General features: G+C 38.6%; 1 protein-coding gene across 2 annotated transcripts in view; it reads right to left on the reverse strand.

The window, feature by feature from the left end:
* Positions 1 to 2,932: 2,932 nt before the first annotated feature.
* Positions 2,933 to 19,358, reverse strand: part of LOC132126905 (ubiquitin carboxyl-terminal hydrolase 10-like) — a 35,056-nt gene continuing 18,630 nt past the window's right edge. Inside the window, exons 4-15 of one of the 2 annotated variants that reach the window (XM_059538499.1) lie at positions 18,294 to 18,353; positions 16,318 to 17,535; positions 12,269 to 12,360; positions 12,048 to 12,157; positions 11,355 to 11,413; positions 11,172 to 11,275; positions 10,286 to 10,385; positions 9,971 to 10,151; positions 8,274 to 8,439; positions 7,755 to 7,899; positions 7,083 to 7,148; positions 2,933 to 4,889 (exon numbers count right to left, since the gene is read on the reverse strand). In XM_059538499.1, the coding sequence (XP_059394482.1) occupies positions 4,702 to 4,889; positions 7,083 to 7,148; positions 7,755 to 7,899; positions 8,274 to 8,439; positions 9,971 to 10,151; positions 10,286 to 10,385; positions 11,172 to 11,275; positions 11,355 to 11,413; positions 12,048 to 12,157; positions 12,269 to 12,360; positions 16,318 to 17,535; positions 18,294 to 18,353 (2,489 nt within the window). In that variant the 3' untranslated portion in view covers positions 2,933 to 4,701. The remainder of the gene's footprint in view (positions 4,890 to 7,082; positions 7,149 to 7,754; positions 7,900 to 8,273; positions 8,440 to 9,970; positions 10,152 to 10,285; positions 10,386 to 11,171; positions 11,276 to 11,354; positions 11,414 to 12,047; positions 12,158 to 12,268; positions 12,361 to 16,317; positions 17,536 to 18,293; positions 18,354 to 19,358) is intronic. The other variant, XM_059538509.1, reaches the window with a different exon arrangement.

A 19,358-nucleotide genomic window follows, 5' to 3' on the forward strand; every position in this document is an offset into this window, starting at 1 on the left:
CACTTTGTTTGAGTGAGCTGGTCTTTGCCAACCCTGGACGGGGAAAGAGGGAACTGCTCCATGTCAAATGCTAATTATGGGCTGGTCAGAGGCAGTAAGACAATTTATTGTTGTAAGAACTTGTAAAAGATCTTTCCTCTTTTCTAAACATAATTCTTTTAAGGTCTGTTTAAGCAGCCAAGACAATCATGAAGTAATACTACATCATTATAAGACAATCAGAGGCCAAAGTATAACTGCGATGGTGGGGATTCAAGTTACAAAGCAATGTCTTTTAAGGACCCCAACGAAATCAAAGACAGGTTTTGTGGCTTTCCGTTCATGTTAGATTTGAGCTGAATTCTTTATACCATCCAAATCTAAATGCACAGTATGTAGAGAATCACAATTCACAGCAGGGACACCGTTCCTGGCCCTTTATATTTATATAGTTCAGTTCATGTGCTAGATTGGAGCTAATTTTATTTTTAACCATTCAACTTTTGTTTTAATTGCGCTCTCTCTCTCTCTCTCTCTCTCTCTCTCTCTGTGTGTGTGTGTTTTTGTTGTGTCTGTGAGTTCGGATGCAAAAGCCTCTTTTTTTTCATCTAAAATGAGCATTTTTATTAAGCTCCAATGTTTAAGTTCAGTAATTTTATTCAGTGGCAATGTATAGGTAATTTTCTATACAATTAGTGAAATAACAGAACAAATATAGGAGCCAAAAAAAAAGCTCAGATTTCAGACAGCACTTCAAGGCTTTTGCATCTGAACTCTACGTATATGTGCATGCATGTGTATGGTTTTCTTTATTAAGCAATGACATATTAAACTGATAAGTGACAAAGAAAACCTAAAGCACAATAGATTTCGATTTCAATGACATGTTCTTTTGGCTTTAAAGAGTATGAGCCACTTATAAAAATAAAAAAATCACTTGGTTTGCAACATTATCTGATGCACTGAACTTCATAGTGTTCGTGTTTCTTTTCTTTTTGAACTTCGAATACACAGATGTAACCTCTGCCAATAAAAGATCAGTGCCAGGCTATGCACCAAGTATGGGCACTTTCCAAATACATTCTGAGTATGATCATCCAATCCAACCATAGATTGTAGCCCCTGTAACTAATCTTAAACTGTATTATGATATTAACAAAGAAAATACCACATTTGATTGCATGTTTAAAAGCAAATGACCAAAGCTTTGTGGAGAAGCTCTTTTCCTACAAGTGATGAGACAGCCTTTACAAGACAAACAATGAAGCCATGACCTAGAAACTGCACACTGGACGAACAGGCAGCCAACTGAGCCACAAGTGCATGCAGAACAGCCAGACTGAGAACAAGAACTATGGTAGAAATGTGGAACAACACACACAAAGAAAAGCGATTTTGAAATTCAACCTACCTTGGGTTAGTTTACAATACATGGTGAGGAGGAATTGCAAGAATCGGTTTCTTTTTATTTCATGTTAGCTCGTGGTTACGCTGCACATTCCTCAAGAGAGGGGGCAACATGAAATAGAAAAGACTACATTGAACAGCCTCGTTTGAAAGGCTTCGGACTTGAATCTGCTATAGGAATAAAGCTTTGCCACAATTTGTGTTTTATTTGAACAGTTGACAAAAGTAGAAGGCTGAAGGCCAAGGATGAGACACAGCATATATTTGTATGTAGCTCATTTTCCAAACGCCTCAAGATCTCAGCAGACACAAGAGTTAGGAAGCACAAACCAAAAAGATAGTCAGCATCTGAACTATACAGATAGTTATACACCAGGACTTTCCCTGACTGATATACTGAAGGAAGAGAAAGAAACCACCTCTAATACATGAAAACCAGATCTCCACCTTGAAACAGACAAAAGAAACAAACATGATGAGCACATCAGATGCTACCAAATGGGAGTTAACACATTAAAACCAACAGTAATGAAGTGGTGATTTTTCCAAAAGCAGCTTCCAGTGACGAGAAAGCATCTCAATTGAAATCAGATTAAGTTCTTGAATGGGACATATAAAGACATCAAAGTTTGGGAGGTTGGGGGTGAGGTACTTCATTTGTACATTTTATCTTCTAGCAATCATAAGGAGGCATTAGTGTCTGTTTATATAGAAGTTCTGTATCCTTTGGTTTCACATGGGGATGCGTCCTTGTGTCCTTCTGTAGATTTAAATAAACCAAATTCAAAAAGTTCAAAAGGGTGCATGGTAAAGCATGACTTGGCAACTTTAAACAAGCAATTGAAAGGAAAAATGACCCTTTATGTACACAAAATCTGACATATCAACTGACTGTAAATGAAATGACAAAAACTACTGGGATTACATGGATTGGAGGGAAGGTTCTGGCTGTGCCCGTGCTGCCGGGATAAAATAAGCTCATTCAGATGGATGTGAAATCCATGCTCTGCATTTCTAGAGTGGAAAGATGAGTTCACACCAGCCTAACCTGTGGTCAGAGGCAGGACTGTGTGAAGAGCTCAGCTCAAAGGATCGGTTCCTGGAAGAGACGTGTTGACTTTCTACAAATCGCCAACAACAAAAACTTTGCGCATTTGTGAGGGGCTAAAATGCACGTATCGCTTGTGTAAAGATTGGATACATCGAGTGTAAAGCCTGAAACATTCCCTAAAAGTTATTTGTTATCAGAGAGATACGCAGTAATAGGGTGTTGAACAAGAATGTGTGCAGAGTTTTCAAAAACCCATCACTCAAACCACTTTTATTTAACAACTTAGCTCACTTGATGATGATGATTTCGGCTATCAACAATCTCAGCTCAGTGCAGAAAATGCAAAAAAACCTGTCTATCCTTTCTGGGCCTGGGAAAGTAAAGCATAGTTACTGTGTTAGTTATAAAAAAATAAAAACTTTTCTTCATGTCAGTGATACTTTTATTATGTGGAAAATTGACAAAAAAAGTCCAATTGAAATAAATAGGGTCAAGCATGGTACTTGTATAACTTTATTCATTGTTGTGCTTTAACCTTGGGTTCATTTTCCTTTCAAAATATAAATTTAAATGGAACAGAAAATATGTGAATGGGGAATGAAGAAAAAAAAATACAATAAGGTATTATATTGATGACGCAAGGTCCCTAAAAGAGACGCAAACATGATTTGCTGTTTGTGTGCATCTCTGGTCACACTTTAGGCTTCATCAGGCAAAGCTGATCTCACCTTGTGCGACACAACAATTTAACTGTAGTAAGAGACATTTTTAGCTACCCATTCTGAGATATTATCCTCAGAGCTGCACACGGAGCCTCAACATGTATATTACAGGCTGACTGCTCAGAGCAGGCTAACATACAGAATGAAATGCATCTCAACACAGCTCCCTCTCCAAACTTGGCAGGAGTGGCTCAGTTCTTGCTGCTCTACTGATATCAAAAGGCAGCCAGTGGACAGCGTATACACTTTACTCGTACAATACAGGAAAAGAACGAACAGAACTAATGAAAGATGGCGAAAGGGCACTTTTTTTTTTTACAGCTCACTCAAACAAAGTGAGTCAATGTTCATGATGGAGTATCAGACATCTCTGGTATCTCGCTGGCATAAATGAGTGAAGCGACACAAAAAGTCTAAAGAAAAAAAAAGAAAAAAAAGAAATCACAACCCCAGGGAGCTGATCAAGGTGACCGCCGCCAAGTTTCAAATTTTTGCATTTAATACTTTTAAAACTTAAATATCGGCAAGAAATGAACAAACAATGCACATCTGCCTTTTTCAATTGTCCGGTTTTATATTTTACCATGCACAAAGCTTTTGTAATCATTTATGTCCTAAAGCGCATTAAAATTGTAAGATAGTAATTCTAATCCTACACCCAAAAATCACACTGAAGGTCTCAAACCAAGAAGCCAATTTTAGTTTTTTTTTCTCGTTTTACTTTTTACCATTTCAGCACACTGCTGCACCCTTTCTCCCACCCATTATCTTTGTTGTTCCCAAAACTCAAATGCAATCTAGATCTGAAGCATCAGAGAGATGGGGGTGAGAAGAGGTTGTGGTGGTGGTGTTGGTGGAGTTGCGACAAACCCCTACATTGAGATCTACACAAATTCTGGTAGCTTGCTGGTGTTGGGCCACTTTGATGCTCTAGTCAAGAATTTAACAGGCTCCACTTAACTGCTGCAAATTAGACCGACATCTCCTCTTGCTAAAAGGCAAAACACTTCATATTTTCTCCTATGCCATTTAAAAAATTAGATTGAAAAAAAAAAAAAAAAAAGATTTTCTTCAGCAGTAAATCAGCCTCAACTGGTTTGAGTTTTTTCAGCTGGGATCCACTCTGGCCAGTCAAATGTGAGGCAGCGGCCATTTGAAGTGATTCAGTTCTGTGTCTCCAAACTGGAGCGTTCTGCAGTGCTAACATATTTCCCCTCAGCTTCTCCAGACCTGCGCAAGGCCGTGCATGGAGGGGGAAAACACTATTACAGGAAAGTCTTTTAGATACGTCTGATGTCTTTTCCTCTTCAAAAAAAAAAAAAAAAAAAAAAAGACTGGAAAAGCTGGCTCTCTGGAATAGCAGGGTTGAGGGAAAAAGGATAATCGTGAAGTTGGGCAGTGTTCCTGTTGAGACACGTGGTTGTGTGTGTGAGATTGTGTAAGTGTCTGCATGTAAACGTGTGTGTGTGTGTGTGTGTGTGTGTGTGAGAGAGAAAGGAGAGAGAGAGAGAGAGAGTGGGTTTGTGTGTACGAGTATGGTTTCTACAGCAGGTCCACACGACGGTAGTACAGCAGGTAGGCAGTGCGCTCTGCAGTCTGCTTCACCACCTGATGCTGATTGATGATCTTCACTGCCTGGTCATCAATACGCAGCCAGCCGTTCAGACCGATGTGGAAGACATCTGTAGTGTAGTGGCCACCCGTGGCACTGTTCCCATGGTGATAGACGACTGCGGGAAAACACAAGGGACTCAGCATGTACAAAACTCAAACTCACACCAATAGATTTTTCTGCCACTCCTATAGCATGGTAGATATTTCTGTTTAGCTGTGTGAAAATACAGTGCCAGATGGGTCCAAAACAAATCAAGAGGCAGCAGAAGTTTAGTTGTTTACAGTAGCTAAACAATGTTGCAACCTTCAGCGTTACACAATTCAACTCGTGCGGTCACAGGTGTGCATATATTGGGTTTTTAATAATGAATCCAGATTGGATTAGTCACATTTCTGACTATTATTTTACCTTCGACTGTTGTTTTTGACTTCAGTGCAAAACAGCTTCAGATTATGAAACTTATGAATCATCTGTTTTGAGTCCCAAATAGATCAAATTGATTAAAAGCATTTAACTCCTACAGCATTTAAAAGAGCATTACTACTTAGTTATTATAGCAAAAATAATTGTAATATATATAACAAGTGTAATAACTACAGTGATACAACTTTAAACAGTTGTTGGGTTGATTGGCAGTCTCAACCATTTCACACTGAAAAGCCTGACAGATGAAATTACCATTTATTACACAACCCCTGCACATCAACAGGGGATTTGATAGGTTCCTAAAAACATGTTTTTACATTAACATGTAACTTTGAGCACCTGGAGCTTGTTTTAACAAAAATCTGTACATGCTTCACAGGCCAAAATACAGTAAACAACCTTTAGACCCATTATAAACCTCTTCTCCGACTACAACAAACCTGAGATAATTAACGGCGCTCTTATATCAATCGCACAGGAAAATTGGCAGAATACAGACTTGATAGGACACATTCAACACTTATTGTAGTAAATGCTTGGCTGCCAGCAACATTTACGGTAAGAAAATGTGAAATATCATGTGTGCTATAATCACAGACGATTAAATGAAAAGTTTAGAGACAACAATCTCTATTTTCCACTCTTACCAGATGTTCAAACTTGTGAGAACAGTCAGAAAATAGGCTTGGGGAAATTTACTGGTATGGCAACTGCTGGACAGACTACTTTTTGACAAGCAGGGAGCCACTTTTTCCCACTCAGGAAAGAAAAATAAACTACAATTCACTCCTGGAGGCGGGGGAAAAAGGTGAACATCCCCTGTAAGGGAAGGCCATGTGTGTTTAAACAGGTCAGTATGTCATTTGTGGGGGCAGAGAAGAGAAAGACAAGGCCTAACTAGTCAGCAAATAGGAAAGTGCTGGAAGGATGGACGTCTTGACGACAGCTTGCTGGAAGCCATAATATAAGTTTTTGTGCACAGGCCTGTCAGGTAAGCTCATATAAACAGGATTAGTATCTAACTGTGGAAAAGGTCCAAATGATAAATCATCGGGCAGGGAATTGTACGCCATGCAGTATAGCTGAGGGCCATTCTTTGGTAACATCATTGTGTACAGAAGCTCATAGCAAACAAGCCTGGATGTCTTTCCCCTATTTCTTCACATGTAGTAATGTCTGTGACTCAGCAGAACTTTTTAAAATCTCAGCTATCAAAGATCTGAAAACTAATTGAGTAGTTTACTCTAGTAAGGGTGTAAAGACAATTGTCTCAAATCCTAAAAGATTCCTCCAAGTTAAAATCTGTATTCTTTGATTGTTAGTTTGACATGTTCACCGACAGCCATTTCAAACTTTACCTTCTTCGTTTTTCAAGACAAGCCATGATAATTAATGCTAGAGATTTCTTCTTAACATAAACCATACATAAACCATCCATACATAAACTCCAGTGCTCCTGTCCCCCGCTCACGGAATTAATATGACATGTTTCCTTTGCTATCATAAACACCAGTTGCGCCGCTGTTTTCATGTTGGGATGTAATGCTGCTTGCATCGTCTTAAAAAAAACAGTATTGCTAACATTCATAGAGTTTTTTTTTTTAATGATAGCCAACATTTCAGCCTTGCTTTTAATGCAGTTCAGAAGAACTGCTGAATAAAGTACTGCTTCCTACTCCCTACAGTCCCACTTTTCCACACCGATTTCTGGAGTCTTTTTCAGATCTAAGGTGTTAAAGACCAGTGTTGAAATGGTCTTTTTAGTTGTTCGGTCAGAGAATGTTTAGAATTTAGTGTTTAATGCACAACTGCACCACAAAGAGTAGACTTGTGTAGAAGTGTAGTTGCAGTATAACAATGGAATAAACCAAAACAAACATACCTGCAAAGAGCCTGTAGGTTCTTTGGCCTTTCAGAGTTTTGCCCCGCACCCCCGGTGACAAGAGATCTGAAAATCATGATAAATCATTCTAATATGCAGCAGCTGTTTTTACGGCTGGTCAACTTAAACTATTAGTGTGATCCATTTGATAGTTCTGAAAACTATCATGTGTGTAGAAAACATAATAAATTGAATCCAGAGAAGCTGTTCTAAATAAAGTCCATATGAACTAACATGCAGAGTGGAATGTATGGTTCCCAATTGGATTGAGTGACATCTAGCTTACTTTAATCAGCAGGAAGTTACTCACAATAGAGAAGTATTTATTCTGCTCCCTCATTAGTGCTCGTTTATTTTGGTCAGGTTCATATTTTGGGGGGAACCTGGTCTCTTCGTGGGTAGCAGAATTGAGAGCACATGTAGTGTTGCTCATAAACAATCACTCTCACCAGATTTTCAAAGCAATGACTTATCACATCTTGGAACAATCCATTAAAATAGAGGGGTTTCTCAAGTGAAATTGAGTAAAGAATAAAGAAACAGTGGGTTTTTTCTCCTGGTATCACTTAATAAAGAACAAGCGCAACTGAAATCATGCAATCTCATTTAGTAGATGGTGAAACCTGCTAAAATGTGACAGCAGTAACAGTTTCATAAAAATGAAACGAGCACCTTTACTGATCTCCAGATCGACAGGGTAATCAATATTCTTGACCAGTTTTTGACATCCACCGGTCTTCTCGAAAACAAATCTCTTGAGGTGAAGCACCAGCACTGGAGGAAGCTCTTCAAGAGTCACTCTCCGGCTGATCTCAATCTGAAGCAGAAAAAGAGGGTAGGAAATCAGCCACGGGTTTCAATTTCATTAGCATCAACATTAATACTTTCTCCTATCCACTCTAGACATGAAGAGTTCATAATAAGCCATTTGTAGGTTGATTTCTTATTCCTTAGTACCACCCCTGATCTCTGGCACTACGAGTAAATATTTGAGCAACCAAATGAGGAACAAGTTTCACATTGTTTAATATATTTATGAAACACAATTCTAACACAAGTGGACAGCTAGTGCGATGATATTAAAATCCTTCTTAGGTTTCAATGGGAAACATCAAAGCAGTAAAGGGAGCCACATCAACAGCCCACAGAAAAACTAATGTGATAATGAAACACAATGATAATGATTCACACCTCCTGCTTGCTCTTAGTGGTGTAGCCCTGAACGGACTCCCGCGCCACCAGTACCTCCAGGGCCTCTTGGACTGTGCGGATCTTCTCGGATTGGATGTCAAGCTGCAGCGTGAAGAAGGGCTGCAAGGTGGCTGACTCTTTTGAGCTCTGCTGGTATACCACAGATCTATCAAAAAAATAAATAAATAATAATTTAGAAAAGTGGACCAATTCTATATTTAATTAATAAACCACTACTCCCTGTTAAAAGAAAAAGGTCAATCTAAACAATATTAAATAATTATTTGGGATGCATGGTATCATCGTAATTGGCTGATAATGGCCATAAATGTAAATGCCGTCATAGGCTTGGTATGAAAAAGTATGCTGATATGCCTTGCTGATAAGACGAATAGGTAACATGCTATAGCTGACATGAAGAGAAAAAAAAACCTTCACAAACATGACTTGTACCGTAAATAAAATTGTATACACCAATTTATACATTCATTTTTTCAAATTGATGCTGAAAACTTAATTACAAGAAGCTCTAAAAGATTTTGAATTTACAGCTCTTTTGCTTTAGACCATCTACAAATGTTAAATCTGCAATTAAAATGTCCATGCAACCACTGAATTTTTCTGAAAAAAAAAAGTTATAGTTTAGTTAAAATATAGTTTGATGAACTTCACTTCCACTTCAAATGATGACTAGTCTAGTTATTTTCAAAGCCTTCAATGTGCCAATCATTAAAAAAAAAAAAAAATTTGTTAATTCTAACAAGTAAGTTTTTGTTAAAAACTAACCAAAATAACAAAAATAAATAAATAGTTTGTAATCTCTGCACGGGAGAAACTTGGTGGTGTTTCCAAACAAAAGGAAATCCCTACAAATGAATCATAATTTTCTAGTAAAATGAAAAAAGTATGCAGCTAAGTTTGTTTATAATGAAGCACCATGACAGCTACCACTGCTATATTTATGGTGAGAAACAACTGAGAAAAAAAAACAATAATAATTTTTAAACAAAAAGTAATAAGCCCTAGAGGACTTAAAACCATCACAGTCCATCAAATTATAGTATGCTATTATGAATCTGAAAGCCAAAACTGTAGGTTTCTTACAGGAAAGCAAAAGAAAGGCTTAGCTACGCAATTCAATTCTCCATCAGTCAACCAAAAGACACCATAGCCAAACCATAGTCCCAAACACATAGAGAAAAGTCTTCATTTAAGCCTTGACGCCCCCACGTTCAAGTGTCTGCATTTCTGCAGCCACCTAAATTAGTTGGGCGGTGGTGGTGAGCCACAGGGATTGCTATTCTGCAGTGAATTGTTTGTAATGGCTCAAGCCACACAGCTTGGAGGAGCATCAGGGCAGCAGGATGGGCTGAAGATGGCACCACACTCTCTGAGCTCTTGTGTCATACCACAGTGTGCAGTGGGTGCCAATGAAAAGGCCAAGGAGAATTCCTGGTTCCAATGGCTTTTCTTTTCCACAAGTTTATTTTTCTTGCAGAAGTGCTGCATATCTATCTACCTACTGTGGTTTAAGAGGTCAAGTGTCTCATAAAGCCACTGTTATGAGGATTACAACTCTACAGCATTGGTTCTAAAGCCTTTAAGACCAGATAGCGCTTTTGAAGTAGTGAACACTTCTACACTATAGATACACAAAGTACCAGCTGGACAATAGCTGAGGTGGAAATGTGCACTACCTGATGTGGCCACCGAATACATCTGTGATTGGTGTGCGGATGAAATCTGCCTGCCGGGTGATTGAGGTTTTGTTTCTTGGCCCGACCTGTTCCCATTCATCATCACTACCTTCTTCATCTTCCTCAGTAGGGCCTTCCTCCACTCCAGGCTGAGATTCAGGACCATTTGGTGTGGGGGCTTCTGCTCAGAAGCAGGAAGAGACAATTTAGTTAATATAAGGCAGTCAGGAATAGAGTATTATCTAGAGTGGACAGGACACCAGTCAAGAGCCTGATGTCCCTTGCAATTAATGCTGAACTAAGAAGGGAACGTACTCTCTTCCTGTGGAGAGATAAGCTTTTTCAGTGCCAGCATTTCCTCATGCAGTCCATTTAAAATGAAACCAAGGTACTCCTCCGCATCCTCTTGGCGACCCTGAGAGAGAAACAGAGATCATTAACGCATGCTAACAGTCCACACCTCACACCACACTCTTTGACTATGTTCCAAACAAAAACCAGTTACCAGTCAGACAATGACTAAGCTTTTGAATGAAGGTACTACTTTCAGAAAGCAGCGGCTTCCAATGCACCATAAAGCCTAACGAGAACCACATTATAATTTAATTCTGTAAGTCCAACGCACATGGAACAAGAATAACGTTGCTGTTTTTTCAAATCAACTGCCAATTGGCACATGTAGGATTGTGGGAAATCCTCTTCAAAGGAGTGTCCAATTCGGGCCGTGCCCTAATGCCGTCTATCCTCTCTAAACTGTCTGCAAAGGTAGTATTCCTTAGATACACTGTTGTTCTTCCAGATCCGGAAGACTGTGAAACCAAAGATTCAGCTCATTAACTGAGTTCTTTATCTTTCAGTTTTGATTTTGTTCGTAAGCACTTTCTGACTCAAGAAGACACTCATTCCTGAATGTTAGTGAATGTGCAGACAGATACAAAAAGAAACTGAACAGGAAGGTCTTGTCTTAGGATGTGTCAAGCACGAGTGTCTATCATTTTGACTTTGTTGAGAGGTGAGGTAAATTGTTGGTGGGGATAACTACTAAAAATTACATGAACTAAATTGGTAGTAGTTGTACTTTTCTTAGGTTAAAGAAGACATTCAAAATCTGTACCACTGGGCACCTTCAAAGAACGAGACTTTGGCAAATTCCACTGTTAATAGGCTTTATTAAAAACAGCCCAGTCATCATAATGCTTACCTTCTCAGAAAGGCTTGATTTGATGAGGGTGAGGAGTTTATAGATGTATGTGGGCTCAAAAGGAGCACCCACTCTAAGATCTTTCATTATCTTCTCTCCAGCAGCTACAAAAGAAAAAGAATATAATCAAATATAGAGCAGGGAATAAAAAGAGTTAATCAATCAACTCTGAAAAGACAATACCTTGCTGTTTAGCCTTGGAAGGGACAGGCATATTGCTGAACTCATTCACAAGCTGAACACTGCAAGACAAAAGATTATGGTCAACATATTAGAAACAAATAAGTTATTCTCTAATTTCATTGCATGCAGTAAATGGCACGAAAATTTTAAGAAAAATCAGTACACCAATTTAATTAATTTATATATATATATATATAGTCATAGTAGGCAGAAGGGTGCACTTGGTCCAAGAAAATTTTACTTTTTTTCCCTGACGTGCATTTGCAGTGTTTTGATGTGTTGATTAACTGAACTAATCTGAAACTTGGAGGCAAACTAAAAGACTGTTCATTTATTATGAATGATACATCTAGAATCAGTGAATAAACAGATGCTTCAATTCATATTTCACTCCAATTTAAACCACTCAAAACCTGTAAAGTTTTATTCTGAATGGAGAATTTCCAGTTCAGTGAAGTCTGAAAACAATGTATGCTGTGGATGTGGTGGCATATGACAATCCTGCACTATAGAAAATACCTAACTTCAAAAACGATCATTTAAGCCCATTTCTAACTTTGGTCTCCTGTAGGATTTAAACAAGTAAACACACAGAATGGATGTCAGGTTCTGACTTATTCCACATCCAGTCCACAACAGTGTAATAACAGAAATAATTATTACTTAAGGGCAGCAAAATAGTCTAAAACTTACAAGTTATCCATCATGGGTGTGGATGTGCAGGGTCTCTGAGTCTCAGCGAAAAGGGGAATAGACTTCATCAGATGATACATGGGGGGACATGCAATCAGGGCCTGCAGGGTCTAAAGCTCAGTGTCAAGGAAAAATAAATAAACCGGACAAGATGGCTTTATCAATTCAGTATTAAGGAACATCAGTAAGACTGTAAGAACTGAGGCAAAGAAAAAGGATACAGCATTGATATAGCACCAGTTTCCTTTGTTAATCAGTCCTCTTGGTTGCAAAGACACCGGTTTGTGGATCAACTTCACATTCTCGATTAATTCTGACAAATGGAAAGAAAAATTAGCAATGTTCGTGGACTAAATACTAGGGATTTACAAAACTACATATTTTCAAGCTGAAGTAATAGATGGGTTGCATCTTTACAAAGCCTTGCATGAGTGAGTGTTTCCTTGGGGGGGGGGGCATTTATAGGAGATGTTTTTCCATTTAAAAGTAACAGTCTAAAGACACAAATCTAGACAAACTTGTCAATCTGAAGAGTAAGAATAAAAGATGTGATGTTCTTCACTCTAACCTTGCATCATGTGACTGATGCACATGAAGCTAATTGTGGCAAAAATGAGAATTTTGTACCACGCCTAGGAAGGGAGACTGAAACAATGGTACAGCTCCCATGGTAACGTGGAACTTTGAATTTATCAATATTGGAATAGATTTAAAGTGACATGCATAGCAGAACTGAAAACAGCAATACCTTTTTCTTCCACTGGTTATAAGACATTAATGATTCTATGACAAGCTGGTTTGAATGCTAAAATAACCCAATTTTACGATTAAACAACAACTACAACAACAACTGGGAACAGACTGGAAGGTAAAAAAATAAATAAGTAAATAATAAAAATAAAAAAGTAGTAGCTATTTGGCTACTGGTTAACAATGGTCAACAGACTGTGTGGCCGAAGTGATACCAGAAAAAAATAGAATTAAAAAAGGTTTTAACTTTAAATTGAAATTTTTAAATTAAAAAAAGGTAATTTAATTTTAATTTAATTGGCAATTTATTTGTTTACTCGCCGGACTGATTGAGATATAGATATATTTGTAAAAATGGCAGATTTTTTTTTTTACATATCCAAAAGTACACTTAACATTAGTCAGTCAAGCATTATAATATGATAATCAAGTATTATTTAATGACAGAACTTTAGTAACCATGTATGCATATTAGTCATTTTAACTGAACTTCGGACTGGTGGTGGGTGCTTTTTTGGTCATTCAGCGTTTCTGTAAAAAATTGGGAAATAACCGACAAATACTGAAAAGATAAAAAATTACACGAATTGTACTAATGAGAATTATATTAAATGCAGCAAGAATTAATGTGCTGTCGGATTTATGAATATTAATCAAGTTGTATGCATTCGCTAGAAACTGATTTGCTGAAATCAAAACAGGGAAGATAATAGTTGAGCGTCAGCCAATGAGATAGCTGGTTGCTCATTAGTTCCGCCTTCTAACAGAAAACCCGGCAGTTCTTAAAAGCTGAACTCCAAAAGGAACTCAACTACAACAAAGAATATTGTTTACATGTAGCACGTCAATTCTCGGTCTCTCTGCATGTGTGAGAGAAAGCGCTCAGGCAGACAAACTCAGAAGCACTCAGGCAGAGAGTGTTCATGAGTGAAAATATATCTGTGCTAAACTTATACTTAGCCTCCAACTCTCACACTGGGGAGTAAAATCTGAGAATTTATTTGCCATTGGCTAATATTAGCCATTATTTAGTTGCCAGAATTCAAATTTAGTAGCATATGCGAGTGATTTACTCACAATGAATGTAGAGGGTTGTGTAAATGTAATTCCTTTAATTTAAGCTTGCAGCTTTGTGTGACTTTGGCTGGATAGATTTAAACCAGGTCACATCACTTTCACGACTAACTCAAAACAGCAGCTAGAGCAGAACTCCACCTGGAGAGCCTTGAAAAAAGAAACAATGGCCCTCCAAAACCAAAAATAACATACAAGGGCAGCCAATGGTCAGGACAAAGATCTGAGACTCCTCTTCACTTAGTGCCTGTCCAAATGTCTTGCATCAGAAGAGACGAACAAATGACAAAAGGAATGCTGACAAAAAGACACTTGTTTCACAATCATATTTTTGGCACAAGAACAAATGTATAATAAAAAAGGAGATGATCTTCATAAGATCATAAATGCCATTTCCATTAGCTGCCTTGAAGAAAAACACATCTGAATTAGTCATATAAATGCCATCAGTCAAGCAGAAAACTCTTCCTGTTATGCAACAGAACATGAATTTGGAAAGGAGAAGAGTCTATAATGTTCGAGTGGCACATAAGCCAAAGCTGAGATCAATAGAATACCTCCAATCACAATACGACAAGTCTATACACCAGACAGTCGTTTTATAAGACAGAGATTTTGAAATTATCACAGTTTTTCTTGCGAAAGATTTCTCATATTTGAGGAACAGCAGGGGAAACCCAAAGAAGGATTTCATGCAGTGGAGAGTCCCTGTGATTGGTTCCAAGGTCACAAAATCAGGTCACAGTTGTTAAAACCACCCTGCTCTTGTACTTTAGATGGAGACAGACTGGGATTCCCATTTATTCTCTTTCTGAGCAATAATGTTGGAAATATGGTGGGTAAACAGCACCTGGGTGGGCCTTTTCTCAAGATCCGTCATTATTAGTTTGAGCAACAGGCTGTGGAAATGTGGTTTTTAAAAGAATTATGAGCAAATACGCCCTAATAACCCATCTGAAGTGTTTAGGAGTCGCAGAGAGGGCTTATGGGTGCCATCAGCAGATCAGCAAAACATGCTGCTGCCATCTTGTGGACAGAAACATGAATCACAGAATCAAATAGATTAGTTTCAACAAATACATTTTTCTGCTATTATTTACTCATCTTCATATCGTTCCAAACCCACAGGCTGTGATTTCCTTTTCTGAAATACAAAAGGGAAATCTAAGGAACATTTACTCAGTATCCTTCTATACGGCAAGAGATCACTGGCTGCATCCAAAAGTACATACTTTTCTACAATATAGACGGTGAAAAACAGTATATGAAAAAAGTAATATCCAAATTCATGTGGAATACAGCACACAAGATGAATGGACTACTTTCATTGTTTTTTTTTTTGTTTGTTTCTGGTCTTTAGCTTGACAGATGCAGTCCCAATAAACAGTCACTGTAGGCAAAAGATCTGTGTGAAGATTCTTAAAAGGTAGATATAAATAACAGAATGGCACATGGTTTGGTGCAAAGAGAGTAAGCTTTTCAGAAATTTAAACACTGAACATTTATGTTCTACAAAAGGTAACAAGTTAGTTCTAGTGTCATCATGGTACCAAAATTTCAGTATTCTGTACCAATACCAGTGAAAATCCAAGGTTCTCGGTACCAATTTCGGTACCAAAGCAGAACACAAAAAAAAACATGCTTTAAAAAAAAAAAAAAAACAAGAACTTATTTTGACGGGTTTGAATATTTGTCATTTGAATATAAGCTGGGGCCTTGATCACGTGAACCTTCTAAAACATAGACAAAAACACAAAGGGATAGTTCACCCCATAAGTTTAAACTGTCATCATTACTCACCATAATTTTGCTCCAAATCCATAAGAATCCATATCTTCAAAATAGAAATAAAGATATCTAAGGTATATTAAGATACCTAGATATTTAATGAAACATAAATATTTATTCCTCTATTTAAAGTTGGCTGACCCAAAGACACATCAAAAAGTTGATAAAAGAAATATAAATGTAATCTGTATGAATCAAGCAGTTTAATCAAAGTCTTCTAAAGAGACATGATCACTATATATGAACAGAATTAAGATGAATATAAACTGATCAACACACATACATAGAACACATTAAATAAGATCAAATGTGCTTGCATGAGAACTTCTGTTTACCACATTTCATATGCTCCATGTATGTGCAATGATCAAAGTTAAGGCTAAATTAAATCCATTTATCACATGGATTATTTTAAGTAGGTCTTTACAAACGTTTAAAGCATATAAGTTTTAGTGGAACAGGATAAAGGGACAGAATTTTCATAGCTTACTAAATACATAATTTCTGGTATGAGGACTACAAAGTCTGATAGATTTGGAAGAACATGAGGGTGAGTAAATGACAATTTGTACATAGATGTTAAACAGCTGTTATGTGCAATACAACATTCTTTGCAGTCTGGATTCTAAACCTCCAACACTGTCATGTCACATTTTACCTGCCAATTTCGGGGCCATAGGGTCTTCAGACACGGGGATGGGGCCCTCGCGAACCTCATTGGCCTTTTCAGGCAACTCTGAGTCAGCTGGAGGGAACGCGACCACAGCAGGCACGCTCTTCACCTCAACGTAAGCCTGAGGACCTCCAGGCAGAGGCTTGGACTTGTGGAAGAGGCTGGCCCAGGATTTCGGGGGGTTTGCCACAGGTGCTGCAATGGGACTGGGCGAGACTAGCGGCTGAACTTCAGAGTCTAAGGAAAGAGGGATTACAGAGGAAGCTGACTGCACTTCACCCGTTTCAGACGGGTCTTGGAGTCCGTCTGCGGTTTTGGCAGCTGAGGCAGTCTCTGGCAGCCCGTTAACCTCCCCCGAGCCCTCGGCCTCCCTCTCATCAGTAGTAGCGGGAATTGTGGTTGTGAGGGTGGCCACAGCAGCATCAGGGGGAAGAGGAGATGGAGGAGAGGAGCTGTGCCCTCTGTTACCCAGGAGTACTGGACTCTCTAGAGCTGGGGGTTCTGCATTTTGCTCTGCAGTCCTGGCACTCTGTGCCACCCCACTGCTCTGAGAGGATGAAGAAGAAGTAGATGAAGCTGCTCCGTTTCTGTCTGAAAAAGAGGCAGCTCCGCTCGTCAAGTCCAATGTCGAATTGTCAGGGCTTACAAAAGTCCTCTGATGGGAAAGAGGGGCGGTTTGGGGTGTGGATATGCTGGATGATACTGCATTTGGGGGGATGAGCTCAGCCCCAGATAACACGTCCCCTACCATGTCCTCTGAAACCATGAGCATTTGAGGAGCATTTGAAGAATGTCCGTTAACCAGGCCCGAGGCCCCAACTCCATCTGTAGCTACACCGGTGCTGTTGCTGTTGGAACCCTCCAGATAATTGTAGTATCCCGGTGGTCGTTTTTTCTTTTTCTTTCGTTGTCCTAAGCCGCCCGAAACCCCATCCATGTCTGAGCAGGCCTGGTGGCTTCCCAGGACTGAAGTCTCAGTCTCAGAGTTGCTGCAGCATAGGGAGTTGAAGTCAGCATCATCTGGGATATCAGCGACTGGTGTGGCTGTGGGAAGGGCCGTCTGAGATGGTTGGCAGCCTAAGATGAACTCAGGGGCCTGAGGATTAAGAGTGCTGGAGACTTTGTACAGTGAGTCTTTCACTGCCACAGACTCTGCATTCATTACCTCATCCACGCCAAACTCGATATGCTGGTAGTCCTCTCCTGTAGATAAAAACATTTCAGTTAGACTGATTTACATGTAAAAAGGCTAAGCAAAACTGGCATTTCTACAGGGAACTTCAGGCTAAAATTTGTAATCACGACAAATCATGTAGTTAATAATTAAATACAACAAATTTGATTGGATACATATAAAGTGGTTGTGGTTCTGAACTGTGCAGGCTAAGCAGTGAAGGATAGTTTAAAGTGAATGAAACGGCGTTAGTCACAATTACTGTAAGACTTTGAGTCTTAAAAGTAATCAGTAATCAGCTAAATCAAAGCAACCTAAAGTCATCATGGGAACAAGATCCCAAGCAATGGATAAATGAATAGATAAGACCACATCCTCTTGTTAGTATTCATTTTAGAGGTTTTATTTTAGGAAAGCATGAAAGACAGGCTCATAAGCAGGTTGAGTTAGAGATCCTGAAAGACGGTCCATGAAGTCATATTCTTAAGCCACTTCTCGAGATGCGAAGCCTTTTGGAAGAGAGTTTCCAGAAAAGTAATAAAAATAATGTCAAAAGCCTCCCATCAACTCCAAGCACTGCAGGTAGATGCACATATGCGCCAGAGACACGCCGGCGCCTAGGCATGCAAAGCTCCAAAGATTAAATGGACAGGCAAGAATAAGTAGTAAGAGTTTAAGGTTGATAAAAGGGGAAAGTTTAGAAAGCTGTCAGTGTTTAAAACCTTAGTGTTGAGTTCTGCAACAAAAACAGAGGAGTAAGGCACTGTGTAGTGGACCGAAAACTCACCGCAAACCTGCCGTCTCAATGATTCCGTTATGTAAGGCACAGCAGGAGTGCAGTAACCTCCTAAATAATTGATACAGATGAGGGTGAAGGTCACAACTACCCTAGAGGGCAATATGATACTGTCCTGGGAAAGATTATTAAAACTACAGAGATGGGTGGGTAGCCTAAGGAGGTTTATATTCAACTCAGTGATGAATGAAGACCATTCTACAAAATTAAGGATTAGGATGTGAACAGGACAGATGAATATTTAAAATGTTTTCCATGTGTGAAGATGTAAGCTATGGTTAACACATACTACATGAAAACTATTGTGTATGTGCTTGTGTGACAGTAATTGTGGTTAAGTATCTTGTATATGGAGCCAAAAGAGTCTCAATAAAGAGAAATGCACACACTACATTCACATATGCACACACAGGATTCATACATGCACACACATGATTCATAAATACAAACACAGGATACACAAATGCGCACAAATTTTACAAATGCACACACAAGATTTTAAAAAGCACAGAAGATTCACAAATGCATACAAAATTCAGAAATGCACAAAAAAATCCAGAAATACACACACAATTCAGAAATGCAAACAACATTTACAAATGCACTCAAGATTCACAAATGTACAGGACAAGATTCAGAAATGTATTTCTGATGCACACACACATATATCTTGATTTACAAACTGCTTGCGGTCTGTGAACTTCACTGCATTTGTGTGTGAATTTTGAGACTCCCCTGACTTGGCTCCACACACAAATGCCTTTTTTTAAACAGGGAATGATCTGCAACCAATCAGATATCTCCCTTCTTTTAGCCAATCACAAGAACGAACTCCACGTGGGGGATTGTTTACTTATAAGCCAATCACATGAACGCGTTCACACAGGGCGATATGCCTGTGGTGCGGCATATTATAGCCTACTTATTTATGAAATTGTATGAAAATACAGATGTTTAGATTACAAGGTTCAGGTTTATTTTTTATTATTTTTTACAAAATATAAATTTAAAAATGTCTCAATACATATAGCCCAGTGACTGCAGAAAAAAAGTTTC

The sequence above is a fragment of the Carassius carassius genome, chromosome 3 (genome assembly GCF_963082965.1).
Source record: "Carassius carassius chromosome 3, fCarCar2.1, whole genome shotgun sequence".
NCBI classification, from domain to species: domain Eukaryota; kingdom Metazoa; phylum Chordata; class Actinopteri; order Cypriniformes; family Cyprinidae; genus Carassius; species Carassius carassius.